We start from the raw sequence: 19628 nt of genomic DNA on the forward strand, positions 1-19628 counted from the left end.
ATGTTATCAAAGTAAACAGGGCGCCTGGGTGGCTCAGTTAAGTGTCTGACTCTTGATTTCAGCTCAGGTCATGATCTCAGGGTCATGAGATCAAGCCCTGCGTTGGGCTCCATGCTGGGCGTGGAGCCTGCTTAAGATTCTCTCTCTGTGCACTTCCCCTGCTCTCTCTCCCTCTCTCTCAAAAACAAATTCCAAAATTAAAGTATACAAAAGACCCCTAATCTAGACTCATATACTCTATTTAAATAAAGAGGTAACACAAAAAAGAATTTTTTCTTCCCAGAGTTAACATTAAGTACTTATAATCTCTTTCACCTTTGTATTAGTATACTATGGGATTCAGACCACAGTTCAGACACAACCTAGGGCTGCTACTGTCTCTTCTCCCTTTCAGCTATTAACTTTGCCAAAATATCCCCAGACCTAGAGCTGAGGAGTTAATCTGCAAAACCCCTGCTCCACCTGACCAAAAAAGAAATGGAATATGTTAGGTCTGGTAGAGAAGAGTACCTCTACTTTAATTGGATCTTTTTTTTTTAAGATATTTCTTCTACTGACAACTGAGAATGGCAGAATCAGATAAGAGGTTGATTCAAACTTGAGTAATCTTGTAGAAGATTTATTTCTATCATTCCTTCTATAAGGTTGGTCTTCACAAGTTCCATCCAGCCTGACTACTCCTTCAATCCCATGTTTCTTCTCCTTTCAAAATTTTTCCATGCAGATGAGTCCTCTTTCCGACAAGACAGCAAAATCCTGAAGGGTAAGATGGGTCTTTTCACTTCTCTGCACCTCTCGACTCCCTCTGCTCCCCAGTGCCCAGGCTGATACTATGATCCAATGACTGCTTTAAAAAAACATGCCTCACCTTTGCAGAGCACACAGATGCAGCTAGAGCTCTCCACACAGGGAACCTTAATCTCAAACCAAATGAGACTTTGAATAAAACTCCCTCCAGAAGAGAGCTGCTCCAGAGAAAGGAGAAGCGTTCAAACCACCATGCTGGCATTTCTACCCACCTGAAAATTTCAATTGCGCTCCATGAATAAAACACAAAGAAAACCACAGCTTTGTTTTGCATTTCTTCCATGGTGCCAAAGATGATAAACAAAATGAAATTTCTTCCACAAAGCTATTAAAAGAACCCAAAAGAGAGGGAAAAGTTTAAAAATATATTCTACAAAAACTATATAAATGTGTTACCTGAAACCTAGCCCCACTAAATTCAGGGTAAATAGAAAAAGACTGAGGGGCACCTGGCTGCCTCAGTCAGTGGAGCCTGCGAGTCTTGATGTCGGGGTCGTGAGTTCAAGCCCCACATTGTGGGTGGAGGTTACTTTAAAAAATTAAAAAATAATAAAATCTTAAAAAAAAAAAAAAAGACTGAGCTCAGCAAGTTTAAACCTCTGTTCCAGTTTTGGAACAAGTTAAGGTTACCCAAACCAGTCTTTCTGAATAGACTGTGTATATGTGTGTGAACAGATCATCACGAATAGTGTATTTTCAAAAACACACACATTCAAACACAGCGTGAAGAGTACTGCCGAATGAACACTTGTGTCTGCATAACCCAAGTTAAGAACCAGACCATTACCAGTGTGGCAGCCGCCCACAAGTAACTATCTTGCGTTAACCATGCCATTGCTTCTCTTTATAGGCTTCCTGCTTATGTACCTATTTCTAAATAGTATACTGTTGCACTTTGCCTGTTTTTAAACTTTCTGAAATACAACTTATTTTTATTCTGTGACTTGTTTCTTACTCCATGTTATGCTTCCGAGCTGCAGTCGCATGCCCGACTCCAGGAGGCTCCGCTCACACTGCATTCTCCATGAATGGCACTCCCTGGAGCCGAGCAATGTGAGAATACTGAACCCCTCCCTTCCATCATACCCTAGAAATTCTAGTCTCATGCTTATCTGCACTAGTCCTTGACATACAAAAAGTATTATTCCACATTAGTGGGCCCCTCACTATCCTCTTATTTTTTAGACTGAACAAAACAGCCTCTCTCCAAGAACAGAAAACCCAGGAGTAACAAGGCTATTGTATTAACACTCTTTACCATACAATTGATACTATCAGAATGCCAGGGCTGGTATACCAGAAAAGGGTAGAACTATCAAAACAGAACTCCAGAAGAGACTCACCTGTTGCCCCCTGAGTCTGGGGGGGGGGGGGGGGGCATTTAATAGTATATAATCACACAGTTAGAAAATAGGGCAAGGAAGTTAAAAGACTTTGATGACCCGTTCCTGATAGCAATCTTCCAAATATTAGGAAACAACATAGATGTATCAAGGGAGGGGGGTATCCCCACACCAGTCAAAAGAGTCCCCTTCATATATGGAAGAAAGTCCGAAGTGAAAAAAGCTCCTAGGATTGCATCGCCTTCATCTACCCAAGTTGGGAGGAGACCAAGCACATCTTTACATAAGAAGATTGTCAGTAAGTTTTTCTGCTCCTGCTTGAGAATCAAGTTTCCCTGGTTTTAAAGCCCTTTTTATAACTTTGTGATTTCATGAAGATACTATACACAAACAAACCAGACCTGAAATGGCAAAAGTCTACTTTGGAAAATATCCCTGGGCTTCAAGTTTTCCTCCTTTTTCAGATAAAACGATGCTATTCCCATGCAAAGAGAGATTCTTACTCATTGTGACTTCCCAGCAAATTGTGGCGTACCTACTAACTACTGAGATCTGAGGTCAACTGTTCAGTACCTGGATAAGAGAAGGCGTCACTGGTGACTTAATGACACCAATTGCCGCGTTGATAGTTTCCACAACTGACAGCATCTGGCAGAAATACATCATGTCGGCCAGGGTGTGGAATGTGTCATGGAAGGACTCTATGGGACAAATACACATTAAGGGTAAATCGAATGGCAAATTCCAAGAGAATTACTTCTCAAACTATGTACCTACTTGCATGAAAGGAATTTAAGGAAAAGTATAATCAGCCACCCAGATTCAAATTTACTATCCAAACTAAGCTGGAGGGGAACAGGCCTGTGAGGTCTTGAATAGGAAACTCTACTGGTTATGTATGTCCTCATTTTAAAACGCAAAGTAAAGGGACGCCTGGGTGGCTCAGTCGGTTAAGCATCTGCCTTCGGCTCAGGCCATGATCCCAGGGTCCTGGGATCGAGTCCTGAATCGGGCTTCTTGCTCAGCAGGGAGCCTGCTTCTCCCTCTGCCTCTGCTGCTCCCCCTACTTATGCTCGCTCTCTCTCTCAAATAAATAAAAATCTTTTAAAAAAATAAAAAATAAACATCAGTTGAATAAGAGGCCCTTGCAATAAAAACTTAAAGAAACCCTCTAATATTTTTGCAGAAATAATCCACTTTACAATCCTGCTACAAAGTCAAATGTGAAATGAAGAATGGTATATAGTATTATTATGTAATTTTGCCAGAAAAATTCCACCAGTAATTTAGTTCAAAATTGGACTAATTCTTTTCTCAGAAGAATTAATGCAAACTTACATTTACAATTTAAATTTTGCTACATATAAGTTAAAAAAACTTATTCTCATAACTTTAAATCTCCCTTTTCAAGACAAAATCCCAACCAAATCTTTTTGTCACCACTTACAATGAAATTCTGATGTCCGTTTTAAGGGGATTCACTTTAAGGTGGCGTTTCTCCTGGATAAATCTTTGAAAAATGAGGACCTCCCATTTGGAAAACACAAAGCTGTGACTTAAGATTTGGCACGTGGTGAACAAAAATTAGATCTTGTGGCTTTGCTCTGATTTTACATCCTTGTTTCAATTCAGGAATAGAAATCTGATTTCTAATATGACAGTTACAAAGAATTTTAGTAACACTAAAATTCTTTTGTTTTTAAAACAAGACAGAAAATGGTGTACACAGTAGGATTACAATGTTTAACTGTAGGAGAAAAACTAAAAGGAAATGTACAGCTATATATTTTTTTTTATTTTTTATTTTTTTACAGATTTTATTTATTTGTGAGAGACAGAGATAGCAAGAGTGAACATGAGCAGGGAGGAGAGGGAGAGATAGGCTCCCGGCTGAGCAGGTAGCCCAACATCAGGCTCGATCCCAGAGCCCTGGGATCACGACCCAAGCCAAAGGTAGATACTTAACCGACTGAGCCACCCAGGTGCCCCAATGTACAGCTATATTAATAGTGATGGACAATGACTTATTCACCTCCCCTTCTCTCCCCCTACACCTCCACCACCCTGGTTTCCCCCACTTTCCAAACTGGCTTAAATCAGCACATTTACTTTTATGATTTGAAAACAAAGAACTATTTTAAGTAATAAAAGGCACTCATATGTTAATGGGATGTGGGATACTACTAATAGTGGTAGTATAATACAGTATACCCTTTTGGGCAGGATACATGAAAATCCTTAAAAAAGAGGGCGCCTGGGTGGCTCAGTTGGTTAAGCGACTGCCTTTGGCTCAGGTCATGATCCCGGAGTCCCAGGATCAAGTCCCATGTTGGGCTCCCTGCTTGGCGGGGAGTCTTCTTCTCCCTCTGACCCTCCCCCCTCTCATGCTCTCTCTCTCTCTCATTCTCTCTCTCTAATAAATAAATAAAATCTTAAAAAAAAAAAAAGAAAATCCTTAAAAACAATTTGCCATTAATCTCACAATTCTGTATCAGTAATTGTCCGTTGTTCCTAAGGAAGTTTAGTCAATTGGAAGGATATACATACACCAAGGTGGCGAGGATCTGTTGCTCATAGATGGGATTACAGTAGAGTCTTTGTTTTATTTAAGTCTTTATTTTCTGATTTTTCTGTGATTAACGTGTTTTTATAATTAGAAAAAAATTTTTAATTTTATTTTTTAAAAAGAGTATTCCTTAATAGAGAGCTAGGTAAGCTCAAACAAGAATTTCTCCGTAAGCCCAAGAGTTTGCTAGTGTTTCCTTAGCATAAGAAGTTTAGCAAGTACATGTTTACATGAAAAACCAAGCACAGGTGGGGATTTGCCATTTACCAACACCCTTCATTCAAAAGGAGAAAATTGCAAAGGGCAAACTGGGTGCCGGGCACCAGGTCCTTACCCCGTTTCTGACGCCTGATAAGGGAAGAATTAAGCCAGCAGCTCCATTCCAGAAGGTGGTTAGTAAGAGGTTGAGAGCCAAAATAGAAATGACAAACCCAAGCAGCTTAAACACATGACCCAGATAACTTAGGAGCTTTTGGACTAGATCACCTAATGGCTTGCAGGCTTGCACAGGAACACGGAGAATCCAACGATGTTAAATTAAATGATTAGGTACTTGCGTGTCCCTATTCATTCCATGGGACTTGTGATCAATCCACAGTAAGAAAAACCCAGGTCTGAGACTTGCCTTCTTTTTTCAAGTAACTCATCTGTAGACCTTTGGTCACATGAGACTCTAAGACACTAGGCATTTGGAAAGTTCTTTACTAGCCTGCTGCTGTGCTTTGCAGAATTCTAAGGTGTTAAGAAGGCTGGAAAAACAGCATGCACTTCTTTGAAATGACTTTAGAGCTAAAGACAATTCACCTACTACAAACCTCAGATGGGAAAATTTAGGACTAAAAAATAAAATAGACTATAGAATTTTTTTCCTTTTTCAAAATAGAGCTTATATTTTCCATTATACTTATATTTTTCCTATTTCTTGTACAAAATAAGGACAAATTTTTAAATTATCCACATCCAAACCATTTTCAAATGGTGCATTCCTTACTATCTTTTGCATGTATTGGCTCAGTTTTTTCCCCATTTTATATGATGTGATGAAACTGGAAGAACAAATTTATCTTACTTTTTTAGCCTATCATAAGTATTTCTCCATGTTACTATAAACTCTTTAAATACTTGATATCTGCTTCACAACATTCCACTGAACGAATATTCTAAAGTAAGCCCTCGTTGATGGGCATCTAGGTAGCTTCTAACTTGTCACTAATATAAGTGATGCCACAATGTGTACCTTTTGAAAAAGCTTTTTTGGTAGTTTCAGTGATTTCTTTAGAACATACTTCCAGAAGTTAAATAACCAGGTTCAAGGATATGAACAGTTAGGTGTCTTGATGAGCTTTGCCAAATGATTTTCCAAGAGTTATTGTGCTCATACACCCTCCCAGTAGCCACTGGTGTGTCTACTTTAGCATATGTCCTCTTAAAATAGCTATCTTTTTTTAACTTTGCAAAACTGACAGACAAAAACCATATTTTTATTTTCTTCATCATTATTGAGTTAAACATTTTTTCTGTATATAATTGGTTTTACTACCTCTTAGGAACTGCCTGCACATGACTTCTGTTTATTTATCTATTCCATGGAGTCTCTATGTTTTTAGATCAATTTGTAACCAATTCTTTATGTGTAATCAACCCCTGCTAGTATTGGTTGCAATTTTCCACCAATCCTCCATCCCCATGCTACTAACCTCAATATACTTTTAATCTTGAGTGTTGTCTTAGCTGGGATATTTTTAAATACACAGGAATTTAGATACTTTATGTGGTCAAATATATTGACCTTATTCTTTATGATTTCTTCTCTTTTAAGCTTAGAAAGTCCTAACCTTCCACATGAGATTTTTATAAACATTTACTTGTATCTTGTTATGTTTTAAATTTCTGATATAGGATCTTAAATCCTTTGGGGGAATTTATTTTTGTACACAGTGTGAGGAAAAGAGTCAAAGAGATTCCTTGCCTTCCTCATGCACCCAAACCTAACCAATTTTCCCTGGAAACATTGTTAGAATTCCCATCCAATAAAAAAGTATTGAATATTTCCCGTTCCACTGATTCATGATTCCTTTTATATCATATATATAATTGGGAGATAGATTTATATATTATATATACGTTATATATAATATATATAATGTAAGAGCTATTTCTGGACCACCTAATCTGCTCTATTGATATTCTCTTCTTATACTAATGATATATTATTTAATTATCATTCTTTAAATATCATTCTTTCATATCAGTCAGAGAAAGTGCTCTCCCATTACCCTTTCTTCCCCCAAATTTTATTACCTATTTATTGTTCATAATACAATTATGTACGTGTTATGTATGTATGTATTATGTTCAGAATACTTCAGCACACATTCTCAAAAATTTTCCATTGTCATTTACTTTTTGCCAGAATTCTGTTAAATATACAAATTAATTTAAAAAAACACACAAATTAATTTATCAAGAACGAGTATCTTTATGATAGTCTTTTCATTCAGTTTTGGAATAGTCCATTTGAGAACCTACTTAGGCTCCCAAAGGGCGCGATCCCTTTTGGATCTGCATTAACTCTGGCACTGGAAGTACCACGCAAGTTTATCTGGTTACAAATGAACTCCATGTAGTGAGCAGAGAAAGGAATGCAAGCCCACGGTGGGCCTCTGGCCAGCTGTGTGAATGTGGACCAGTTCTAAGCCTGTCTCCTCACCTGTTAAATGGACACACTCTCCAGCCTGCTTGTTTCACAAGGCCCAGGGAACTCAGAGACACGGACGTACAATGAAAGGCGTGACTGCTACACAAACGTGGGGGGTTATTATTAATACCAAAGGCAGGGTACTACTGACACCTTTGGTGGGTAGTAGGCCAAACTACTGACAAAAGAACATTAGAGTTGGGGCACCTGGGTGGCTCAGTCAGTTAAGCATCTGCCTTAGGCTCAGGTCATGGTCCCAGGGGCCTGGGATTGAGCCCTGCTTCATGCTCTCTGTTCAGCAGGGAACCTGCTTTTCCCTCTCCCTCTGCTGCTCCCCCTGCTTGTGCTCTCCTGCTCTGTCAAATAAAAAAAAATCTTTAAAAAAAAAAAAAAAGAAAGAAAGAAAGAAATGTTAGTGTTGAAATTTTGTGCTTGCCTTTTCCCAAAATAAAGAACCGCACAGTCATGTTGACAAAGATCCAGGAGAATCCCAAGAACTGCACGAGATTATACATGAACAGGTATCCTTTCTTCAAGCTTGTAAGAGCTGAAAAGCAAAACGAGACAGGAAACTGTTACAAGCAGAGCTGCAACAGAGGGGTGGGGGACAGACCTGGTTGACTTCAACCCCTCTCTCCCGTTGGGTGCCCTGAGCTCCCAGACAGATATCTGGCCCAAATCTGCATCAGCCTGGGCTCCTAGGCCCAAAGAGAAAGGGGTAAGGTGAAGTTATGGACACTGCACTCCAAGGTATTTCTTTAGCAGTCTTTCCCCTCACAGCCTTGAAGGATAAGTGTACAGACATAATAAATCCAAGGAGAAAAATTACTTCTGGCAAAGAATGACTGACCATCTTAGGAGGCATTAAAGAAGGGAAATAAAGCTACACTCCACTCCTGCTCTTGTCATTTTCATATAATCTACAGTTTCTTCTTTCCCACAATTTTTTAAGGTCATGTAGGTCAAACTAGCTCAAAGAAATAGAAACACACACAAAAAAAGAATTTTGATATTTGATCATATATGCATCTAACCAAGGATCAACTTAACACCCACAAGTGCGAGGTACTGAGGGGCACTAGTGGGATTCCAAGATGTCAAGACTTGACGTCACCCTCAAAGAATTTACAATCTGAAAGCCGTAATACGAGAGAGAGTAACAGGTAGCATCTTGGGAAACCCTCAAGGTGAGAAAACGACACTCGGCTGGGGAAGTGGGAAGCAGGCAAGTCTGCAGAGATGACATGGTGCCTGCCCTGTACTTTGGAAGGGATGGGCAGAATGAGGACACAACTGAAGAAGGAAAAGTACAGCGTGAGAGGCAGGAGGATAAGGAATTGTTAATTTTGTCTGCAGCCTAAGGCTTGTGAAGACACAGCCAATTACAGAGTTAAGGAAGGAGTAAGGAGCTTAGAGTCATGGTTGAGTCAAAGGAGTGGGGCAAAGGAAAGGATAATTCTCAAGAAAAGAGCTATGGAGCTCAGATCTTGCTGCTCCATATTTATTCCAAGGCAACAGATATTCTGCATGTAACCCTCGGCGGATGCTCAAATAATCAAGCTAAATAGGGTGGTCAATCAAAAGCAACCTAGTCCTAAGGAGTCAAAAGAATCAGACTTTTCACAACACTGAACTAAAATTTTTTCTTCAAAACCACAAAAATGTATTAGACTTCGCCATCCTCAAGAACTTATTTCATTAGGAAACTTCATGAACTGAGATAAAACAGTAAAAGCATTATCTAATGTCCTAAAAATCCATATATAAGAATTTTTATGTTTTTGAAGTTTATCCCTCTAAACCCCCCTCCAAAATTAACTTAAATTTCAAATAATTTTCAAGCTCAAAATTAATCTTAATCTCAAATCTTTATTCTTTGCCTCCACTAACTTCTCCCCTTCTTTGTTTTTCTAAAGGAGTATTCCTCTACATTAGTGGTTATTCAAATCTTTTTCTAAAGCAATGAAACCTCCTCCTCAAAACGAACTTTGTTCAAGTCAGGAAATGACAGATGTTGGCGGGGATGCGGAGAAAGGGGAACCCTCCTACACTGTTGGTGGGAATGCAACCTGGTGCAGCCACTCTGGAAAACAGTATGGAGGTTCCTCAAAAAGTTGAAAATAGAGCTACCATATGATCCAGCAATTGCACTACTGGGTATTTACCCCAAAGATACAAAAGTAGGGACCCGAAAGGCTACGTGCACCCCGATGTTTATAGCAGCAATGTCCACAATAGCCAAACTGTGGAAAAAGCCAAGATGTCCATCGACAGATGAATGGATAAAGAAGATGTGGTATATATATACAATGGAATATTATGCAGCCATCAAAAGGAATAAGATCTTGCCATTTGCAACGACGTGGATGGAACTGGAGGGTATTATGCTGAGCGAAATAAGTCAAACAGAGAAAGACATGTATCATATGACCTCACTGATATGAGGAATTCTTAATCTCAGGAAACAAACTGAGGGTTGCTGGAGTGGGGGGTGGGGTGGGAGGGATGGGGTGACTGGGTGATGGACACTGGGGAGGGTATGTGTTCTGGTAAGCGCTGTGAATTGTGCAAGACTGTTGAATCTCAGATCTGTACCTCTGAAACAAATAATGCAATATATGTTAAGAAAGAAAAAAAGAAGAAGAAGAATGTAGCAGGAGGGGAAGAATGAAGGGGGGGAAATCGGAGGGGGAGAAGAACCATGAGAGACTATGGACTCTGAAAAACAAACTGAGGGTTCTAGAGGGGAGGGGGTTGGGAGGATGGGTTAGCCTGGTGATGGGTATTGAGGAGGGCACGTTCTGCATGGAGCACTGGGTGTTATGCACAAACAATGAATCATGGAACACTATATCTAAAACTAATGATGTAATGTATGGGGATTAACATAACAATAAAAAAATTAAAAAAAAAAAAAACGAACTTTGTTCAGAACCTAACACATAAAACACAAGCAGAACTTCTCTGGTTGAAGTGGACCCGCTTGCTTGGCCTGTCCCTCCAAAGCATCCCTGGGAACCCCTGGGGACCACGGGACGTAGTTTGAAAACAGCCACTCTAAAACTTTCCCCTTCCTTACTTACAGCATGCCACATAAGTGTCCCTAAAACTTGAAAATACATGGACACACGAGAAACCTCGATTTTATTTTGCTTTTCCACATGCATTTTATACAGTCTTTCGTGGTCCGCCCCCTGGAACGGATGCTCTGAGAGAGCAGGTGCTCTGATGAAGTCACAGGCTCTACTCCAGGGCCTGCTACGATGCTTCCCCCCAGCAGGAAGTGAACGGCTGCTTCATCTCATCTGCGTCGCCCAAAACACAATACACTCACAGAACTTCTTGCTTCTGAGCAGTTGGACAGAGAGAAACAGGAATAGAGTTTCTGAGGTTGAGAGCCATGCTTATCTGGGAGAAAAACACCAGGCTGGAGGAAGTGTAGCCTTGGACCGACGTGGTGTTTCCACGTGTCTAGGCAGGGCCTGCGGCCACTGACATTGGGCCAGTCCAGGAAACTATGGTTCTTCCCTTCTGCTAGACCGGCTTTGGTGCCCTCAGGTGAGGCTCCAAACAGAAGGGAAACATTAAAAGGAAGGCTTCTGATGTGGGTGTGCACAGAGTAAGCTGTGCGCATGAAGGGGTCCGCATCACCTCACACACACCACATGAGCTCTCCTACCGCATCGCACCCCTCCATACCCCCATCTCTATCGTCAGTTAACTGGTAGCTACCACAGAAGCAGCAGGGCAACTTACTTTCAGGGGAGCCTTGGCTTTCAATTCTTAGTTTATTTAGGCGTTCTTCTTCCTAGAATTTGGACAGAAGTTTTCCAAGAACACAGGTTAGAATTCCCAGATGCTTGCAAAAGACCACATGCTGAATAAGTGATCTGAATCCCTCAAAGCCACCTCTTCCAACTGTGTTCACGCTTCACCGGAGCAAATGTCCTAGCTCGGGCCTGACATCCTCAGCCTGACTCCTCCTTACTGGGTAGCACCAGCACCACAGGATGCTCATCCGGTGCTCACAGAATTCAACCAATCAGCTGGCTTCCAAACTACAAAGTGGAGAGTCTTAGAATCTTGGAGCTGGAAAAGACCCCCAGAAGATGTGTCACAGTCATAGAAACAAAACAGAATTTTAGGGCAGGAAATACATCGCTGTTTTATTTATTTTTTTAAGACTTGTATATTTTTAGTATAGTTCTTCCAGAAGCTAAAATCATGTCTCCAACATCAGTAAGAACTCACATTAGGTCAACATAGATACAGATGGTTACAGACAGAAATATTTATAGGTATGGGTAGTATATGAATGGGCTAGTCTGCACACATATAGTTCCTCATTGTGTCACCTGAGAGGATCTAGAAGCAATATCTAGAGCCCAGATCTCGGTTTCCATTACTATTCCCCAATAAAAAGAACAGAGCTCCTTGAAGAATGGCTGACTCTAGGGCTGGAGCAGGGAATACATAAGATAAGCCTGGAGCAGCTTATAATGCCAGAAATTAAGGATGTCCAAAAGAAAAAAAAAAAAAAAGCCCCACAATGACAGCGCTTTGTCAAAAGGACACAAGAGCCAACTGAAAGAGCTTCCGATGGCCAAAGCTGGGACAACATGAACAACAAAATAAATAACATACAAATCACATAGTATTGGGTTATAAACCAAACTATAAAACAAACATTCATCAGTCCATACGGATATAAATAAATGACTGAATAAATACATGGAAGAGAACAGACAAATCTCCCATACAGAAGAATCCCAAATAAAGTACGTAGATACTCCGCAGTAAGGATGGGAAGCGTAACTCCCCACTCCTTAAGCATGAGCTAGACATAGTGACTTCTGTCCAAAAAGTACACAGTTAAGAAAGGGGACGGAGTAACATTACAATGGAGAAACCAGATAAATACTGCCTCAGCCAGATGATCAAGATTAGTATCAACAGTGATAAGTCATGCTGACAGTATATACCCTTGAGGTGACACAGCAAGAATGAAACCTCAGTGGTCCTCCTCCCCGAAATCCCATCACCCTCTCTAAATCATGAGAAAAACATCCAACAAACCCCAGTTGAGGGACAGTCTACAAAACATATGACCAGTACTTCTGTAAAATCATGTTTCCAGGGATGCCTGGGTGGCTCAAACGGTTAAGCGTCTGCCTTCGGCTCAGGTCATGATCCCAGGGTCCTGGGGTCAAGTCCCACATCAGGCTCTCTGCTCAGTGGGGAGTCCGCTTCTCCCTCTATCTCCCTCTGCCCCTCCCCCTGCATGTGCCCTCTCGCTCACGCACACACTCTCTATCAAATAAGTAAATAAAATCTTAAAAACAAACAAACAAACAAACATGTTTCCAGGTCTTTAACTGAATTTGCAATTTTGTCCTCATTTTATCAGACCCAGATAGGTATCTGAGGTGGCCCAAATAACTTCCAAATAAGTTGTGTTCCTTACGATTTGTCTCGATCCTATGGTCCTTACTAACCTTGGCTCTGAGCTCCATTTCTGCATCAGACTCGTCCAGCCAGCGATCAAAGTCAGGGGCCAAAAACAGTGGGCGCTTCTCCTGCTTAGTGAGTCTCTCCCACCACTGACTCACCTTCTTCTGTACTGTAATGTTTACCTGCCTCTGGGTCAGTTTGTAAACCGGCTAGAAGAGAAAGTGAGAATGTGAGAATGCCCTCTCCTTCCCGTCCCTGACTCCTTCCCCTGCTCCAAGCCAGTGTGGCTACGCACGGAAGCCACACAGCATGGTCATTCCCCTTCCTTCTCGGGTCCTACAAGGAGTGATGCAAAGAGAACCTCCAGACCAAGGGCTGGTAGAGCAAAGCACTGGTAAGAATGGCACTGTCTTTCTCTGATAGTCCAGTGAAGGACACAGGAGGAAATCGGGGTAAGAAAGGCATATAGTTCTGGTTCTAGATGAACCTCCTGCCAGATCTCTACCACGCATGGCACGACATCCAGTCACTCTCTCAGTACATCCTCACCTTCCAAATCTCCTTCCCATGAAGATGACTGAATTAGAATGGTCAACAGTCCCTGGATAACAAGCCCTTGTTTCAGAAAGGTCTATTCAAGGCTGGAACTTACTGGATCAGTTACAGCTCTATCACAAGGGTCAGCCTAGAACAACCTCCCAGCTAAACTCAAATTCTCAAGAGGCTGTTCCAGTTCATTCTTCCTCTACACGGCCTCTTCCTTTGCCTCTAAAGCAAGACCCATGACAGGTTCTCTACCCCTTAAACCACTGCTGACTATTAAACCAACCAAAACAACTGAGCCCTCTTGCACAGAGAGATCAATATGCTCAAGCCCCGGGAGATAAGAGTGTAATTCCAGAACCCAAAATACACCTTCTGTTAGATTCTCTCTTCCTGTCAGAAAAGCTTCCCTCAAGTTCTGAGAGAAAGGAAACTTCAAGGATATTTCCCCATTCTTTCTAAAGGTTGGCAGTCTCCACCTTTTCTGATTTCTACTGCCCCTATAGCCAAGTCCCATGAAAGCAAGTGCTCGGCGTGGCCTTCACCTCCCGTATGTAACTCTGCCCCCTGCCAGTGCCATCCTGCTCTGTCTTCCCTAACACCAGACAGTGTCAGAGCTAGAAAGGCCCCTAAGGATTTCTTAGTCCAACCCTTCATTTCACACATGAGGAAACTCACTCACGGAAGTGAAGAGACTTGTTTGCACCGCTAGTAAATGGCGGAGCCCAGATTCACCTCAGGCTCTCTGTCTTTCCCACTCCTCTGCAGCTAAAATCGGGACTCAGTTCCCAACAAAAGAACTATATTCTTTGGTTTTTATCTTTTTTTTCCTCACAACCCCTATCCCCCTATTTCACTAAACTACTCGTATTTATTTCCTGAAATGGAAAGGGAAGTGAGAAAAGAAAGGACATACCTCTGGTTTCACAAGGTCTAAGAACTCCAAGTGAAATTCATAGACGTTGTCTCCTTTGGCACCATGTCCCTGAGCTATAAAGAAAGAAATGTGGATTAAAGTGAACTGGCAGAGCAAGGCCATCCAAAAGCTTGGTGCAGTTCTTTTGGAAGTATACAAACAGTAATGGGTCCTGCCCAAATCGGTGGGGGCTTGTGAGCAGAGCTACTCAGACAGCTAGATAAGCTGAATCCCGGACAAAAGCTTATCTCCATATGTCCTTCTGATGATCAGTTCCAGAATATTTACTTCATCTTCCAATGTGGCCTCGATAATAACCAAGTACAAATAATAGGCAGGAAAAAGAATACCGAAAGCAAAGCCAAAGGTATCACAGAGCTATAAATGTAACTTTCAACGTTTACTTTGGCACTGAATCCAGGGCAGAGAAATATCAGGTAGGTATGTTATCTTGACTGCAGCTAAGGAAAGTTGCAGGGTATATGGAAATGCTGGACTGTCTCAAAGAAAGCTCTGAATCTAGAACCTCCCAACCAGGGACATAAAATGAAGAAGCTGACTTCTCCTTTAACACATCCCGAATGGAACGAAAAAGAGAAATATAATCTCCTCCGCTCGTTCCTAAGAGAGGAAAAATGACCTGGGAGGAAAGTCCCTGGGTTGACCATTCGGCCATTCCTGTGCCTTGACATGGCTCCCTTCCCCAAAACAAACAGGTGCCGTGCCTAAGTGCCAAGGTCTGCTGCACATCCCTTCCCCTCTAACTCTCTGACTTGCCCGTCATTTGGTTCCCTCCTGGGATTCTCTTTCCTCATCTGGCCACATGTGGTATAATTTGCCTAATATTTGCTACAGGTGGCTATTGTTCTCTAAGACCATAAATTCCTTAAGGTCGAGCAGTCCATAATCTCCGAGTGGCAAAGCATACTTCCATCACTTAACTTCCTTTCAAATGTATTAACACCCAAAAAATCTGAGCTGCTACCACAACAGCTCTCATCTTGAAAAGCAGACGCAAAAGCCAGGCTGCATGTTCATGCAAGCATATGGAGGTAGATGGAATCTCCAGTAAAGCAGAAACTCGTCAATATCCCATATTCCCCAGCCACTTACTAAGGACACTCCAAGGAACTAGAACAAAGAGAGAGGAGGGAGAATCCCACCCCTTGGGTGACAAGGAAGCCGGACCTACCCTCTCAGGCACAGCAGCGTAGCTGCTGACAAACCGAGAAGACGGAGGCAGATTCACAGAATCAAAGACTGTCAGGGCTGCAAAGGCTTTAGGTATCATCTAGAATGCCGTGTTTCTTAAACTGGTCTGTGAGTATAGCATCAGAGAGCTGTAAAGTCTCATTAAGAAAATTTCTATTTTTTGTTTCGATTTTAATCTTAAAAAAAAAAAAAAGAAGTGTATTCTGGATCATCTAGATGGCTACCTTATAATTAAATACTGACATGGAAGAATACAGGCTGTGTTCCCAGGGGCAAGGGAGCCAAATATCATTTAAAGTGACCATATTTGGGGGCGCCTGGGTGGCTCAGTCGTTAAGCATCTGCCTTCAGCTCAGCTCATGGTCCCAGGGTCCTGGAATCGAGCCGCGCATCAGGCTCCCTGCTTAGCGGGAAGCCTGCTTCTCCCTCTCCCGCTCCCCCTGCTTGTGTTCCCTCTCTCGCTGTGTCTCTGTCAAATAAATAAATAAAATCTTTAATAAATAAATAAATAAATAAAATGACCATATTTTGGGCGCCTGGGTGGCTCAGATGGTTAAGCGTCTGCCTTCAGCTCAGGTCATGATCCCAGGGTTCTGGGATCGAGCCCCACATCAGGCTCCCTGCTCAGTGCAGAGCCTGCTTCTCCCTCTCCCTCTGCCATTCCCTCTGCTTGTGCTCTCTGGCTCTATCTCTCTGTCAAATGAATAAATAAAATCTTAAAAATAATAATAATAATAAAGTGAACATATTTAATTCTTCACATGTTTTCTCAAACTGGGGTCCATGGCCCAGGAGGATCCTTAGGACATTTTCTCAGGTGTCCATAGGTCCTAAAATTTGAGAAATACAGATTATAACCAAATACCTTCATTTTATTAGCCCAGAGAAGTCAGTAAGTTGTCCAAGGATAGCAGAATTAGAGCTAGAAGACAGATGTCCTGATTTCCAGCCCGGGATTCTTTCTCACTCTATCTACTGCCTCTCTAAGAGGAAAGCAGGACTTCTAAGTCCTAATAAGTTCTTTGACTTTTCTAATCATACATTTCAAAACAATCTAGTTTACCCCAAGAGCAGCAGAGAGGTGAACATCAATAGAAAGTGAATAAAACAAATCGATAAAAAGGAAAAAGAAACCACCATCATGCCTCTTTAGCTGTGTAGAGAGCTGGGAGCATTTGCCCGGATACTGACCTTTGAAATGCAGCACATTTTCAGTGATGCTGATGCCGGGATTCTGTGAAAAGAGACCAAGGATGCGAGAAGGGCATTTTAATAGGAGAAAAATGAAATTAAAACCGGGGCTTTCTTCCCTCCATCCTTCCCCCTTAGGGACTCGGCCTCCTACCTGGGCCTCCCCCAGAAAATATATTTAGTTGTTTATGCACAGCTCTGTGCAGGATTTCTCTATGTCTACCTGTACCCGTCTGGGATTGTAGGCATCTGCAAGAATAACCCTAAGCTGCTCCAACTGTGCAGAACAATCAGATACTGAATCAGTCCCTTCTAATGATGGCAAATGGTACAAAGGTGCTATGGGAGGTGTTTCCGGGGAGAAGCCGGATCTCTAAGACTCAGTCCCTGAGCTGCGGAGGCAGAGAATCCTAGTGGAACAGACGATGAGTCACTTTCTATCAGAAGATCTCAAACAGTATCAAGTAACATATGTTCAAGACCAAAAGAGTAGTAAAAAAGCAGTTAAGTGTTTTAAGTGTTAAGAGAGCAAGCACAACAAGAACAGGATGGCTGAGGAAAGGTTCGCCAGAAGTGAGACCTACAAGGCAACATGAAGAATAAATTCATTCCAGTAGGTAGAGAGAAGGGCTGATGATTACAAGGGATTTCACTCAAAATGAAACCGAAAGTGCCCTGGCCTCAGGTTCTGAGCTCTTAACCCCCACCCAAACCAACACTAAAGAGCTCAAAACTCTCCAGATTGTTCACTTATTCCCAGAAGTTGCTACATGACTTTAATAGCATAACTTAAAGTGATACTACTCAGCTCTTTTTTCAATGGATGAGAAATGACTCACCTTCTACCCCAGCCCAAAGTTAATAAGCAAGGAGCAGCATGTTTCTAGTGCTGGAACTAAGTCATTTGTTTCTCTCCTGCAGGCTCAGCTCTCTGTGCTCCATCATGCATGGAAGGAAACCAACAAATGATACAGAGAGAAGATTGGAGAGGGGGTGGGGAGAGGGAGCCTACTGCTCTATTCACAGCCAAGAGTGTTAGGAAAAGGGAAAGAATGAAGGCTGGGGGGGACGGTGGGGGGACGGGGAGGGAGCATCTGAGCCAAGCTTTATGGTGAGAACCTCCCTAGCAGGAGTACAGACTTAAGGCTGAGATGCTCACCCAAAGGAGCTAAAATTCTAGATGATCTCTGTGGCAGGAACAGGGAGTTAGGGAACCTCAGCAAGAGAGGCTACACTTTCAGGGGCATGATTCCTCGGTAAGGGAAACAGGGTTTTGATATAGATATTTTCATTAAAGCTAAAGTTCTAGAATGTCTTGGAGGTAAGGTTCCCACCCAGGTCACTTCTTGCCCAACTCAGTGTGTTCCCCATACTCTAAATCACTTGGAAGGAAAAAGGAATGAAATTGAATCAGTAGTCGAAAAACTTCTGACAGACAAAAGTCTAGGACCAGATGGCTTCACCGGTAAATTCTACTAAACATTTAAAGAAGAGTTAATACCTAACTTCTCAAACTATTCCAAAAAATTGAAGAGGAAGGAATACTTCCAAACCTATTCTATGAGGCCAGCATTACCCTGATACCAAAACCAGACACTACAAACAGAAACAGACCGATATCTCTGATGAACACAGAAGCAAAAATCTTCAACAAAATATTAGTGAACTGAGGGGCGCCAGGGTGACTCAGTCAGTTAAACATCATGGTCCTGAGGTCCTAGGATCAAGCCCCATATCACATCGGGCTCCCTGTTCAGCAGGGACAAAAAAGAAACAAAAGGCACCCAAAGTGGTAAAAAAAAAAGAAGTAAAATTGTCACTATTTGCAGATGACATGAAACTATATACAGAAAGCTATAAAGATTCCACCAAAAAACTACTAGAATTAATAAATGAATTCCATAAAGTTGCAGGATACAAAATCAATATACAGAAATCTGCTTCACTTCTATACACTAATAATGAATTATCAGAAAGAGAAATTAAGAAAACAACCTCATTTACAACTGCATCAGAAAGAATAAAATAACCTAGGAATAAATTTAACCAAGGAGGTGAAAGACCTGTACTCTGAAAACTATAAGACACTGATGAAAGAAATTGAAGAGGATGCAAATAAATGGAAAGATATATTCCATGCTCATGGATTGGAAGAATATTGTTATAACGTCCATACTACCCAAAGCAATCTACAGACTAAATGCTATCCCTATCAAAATACCAACGGCATTTTTCACAGAACTAGAATAAATAACCCTAAAATTTATACAGAGCCACAAAAAGAACCCAATAGCTAAACCGATTTTGAGAAAGAACAAAGCTGGAGACATCATGCTCCCTGATTTCAAAGCTAGAGTAACTACAAAGCTATAGTATCCATATAGTATACTACAAAGCTATAGTAACCAAAACAGTATAGTACTTGCACAAAGACACATACATCAATGAAACAGAACAGAGAGCCCAGAAATAAAGCCATGCTTTCATGGTCAATTAACCTATGGCAAAGGAGGCAAGAATATGCAGTGAGGAAAGGACAGTCTCTTCAATTAATAGTGTTGGGAAAACTGGACAGCTACATGCAAAAGAATGAAACTGGACCACTTTCTTACACCATATACAAAAAGAAACTCAAAATGCATTAAAGACTTAAATGTAAGACCTGAAACAATAAAACTCCTAAAAGAAAACATAGTAAATTCCCAGACATTGGTCTTTGAAATATCTTTCGGGGGGTGCCCGGGGGACACAGTCAGTTGAGTGTCCAACTCTTGGTTTCAGCTCAGGTCATGATCTCAGGGTCATGAGATCGAGCCCTGCATTGGGCTCTGTGCTCAGCGCAATCTGCTTCAGACTCTCCCTCTCTCTCTGCCACTTCCCATTGCTTGCATGCACTCTCTC

The 19628-nt window shown here is 41.6% G+C and overlaps 1 protein-coding gene across 2 annotated transcripts in view; it reads right to left on the bottom strand.

Moving 5' to 3' along the window:
• HACD3 (3-hydroxyacyl-CoA dehydratase 3) overlaps positions 1 to 19628 on the bottom strand; it is a 40664-nt gene that overhangs the window by 5952 nt on the left and 15084 nt on the right. Inside the window, exons 2-8 of one of the 2 annotated variants that reach the window (XM_036087198.2) lie at positions 16728 to 16770; positions 14325 to 14398; positions 12910 to 13074; positions 11171 to 11222; positions 7851 to 7961; positions 2724 to 2851; positions 1020 to 1132 (exon numbers count right to left, since the gene is read on the bottom strand). In XM_036087198.2, coding sequence (XP_035943091.1) covers positions 1020 to 1132; positions 2724 to 2851; positions 7851 to 7961; positions 11171 to 11222; positions 12910 to 13074; positions 14325 to 14398; positions 16728 to 16770 — 686 coding nt within the window. The remainder of the gene's footprint in view (positions 1 to 1019; positions 1133 to 2723; positions 2852 to 7850; positions 7962 to 11170; positions 11223 to 12909; positions 13075 to 14324; positions 14399 to 16727; positions 16771 to 19628) is intronic. The other variant, XM_078079196.1, reaches the window with a different exon arrangement.

Source organism: Halichoerus grypus, chromosome 8 (genome assembly GCF_964656455.1).
Source record: "Halichoerus grypus chromosome 8, mHalGry1.hap1.1, whole genome shotgun sequence".
NCBI classification, from domain to species: domain Eukaryota; kingdom Metazoa; phylum Chordata; class Mammalia; order Carnivora; family Phocidae; genus Halichoerus; species Halichoerus grypus.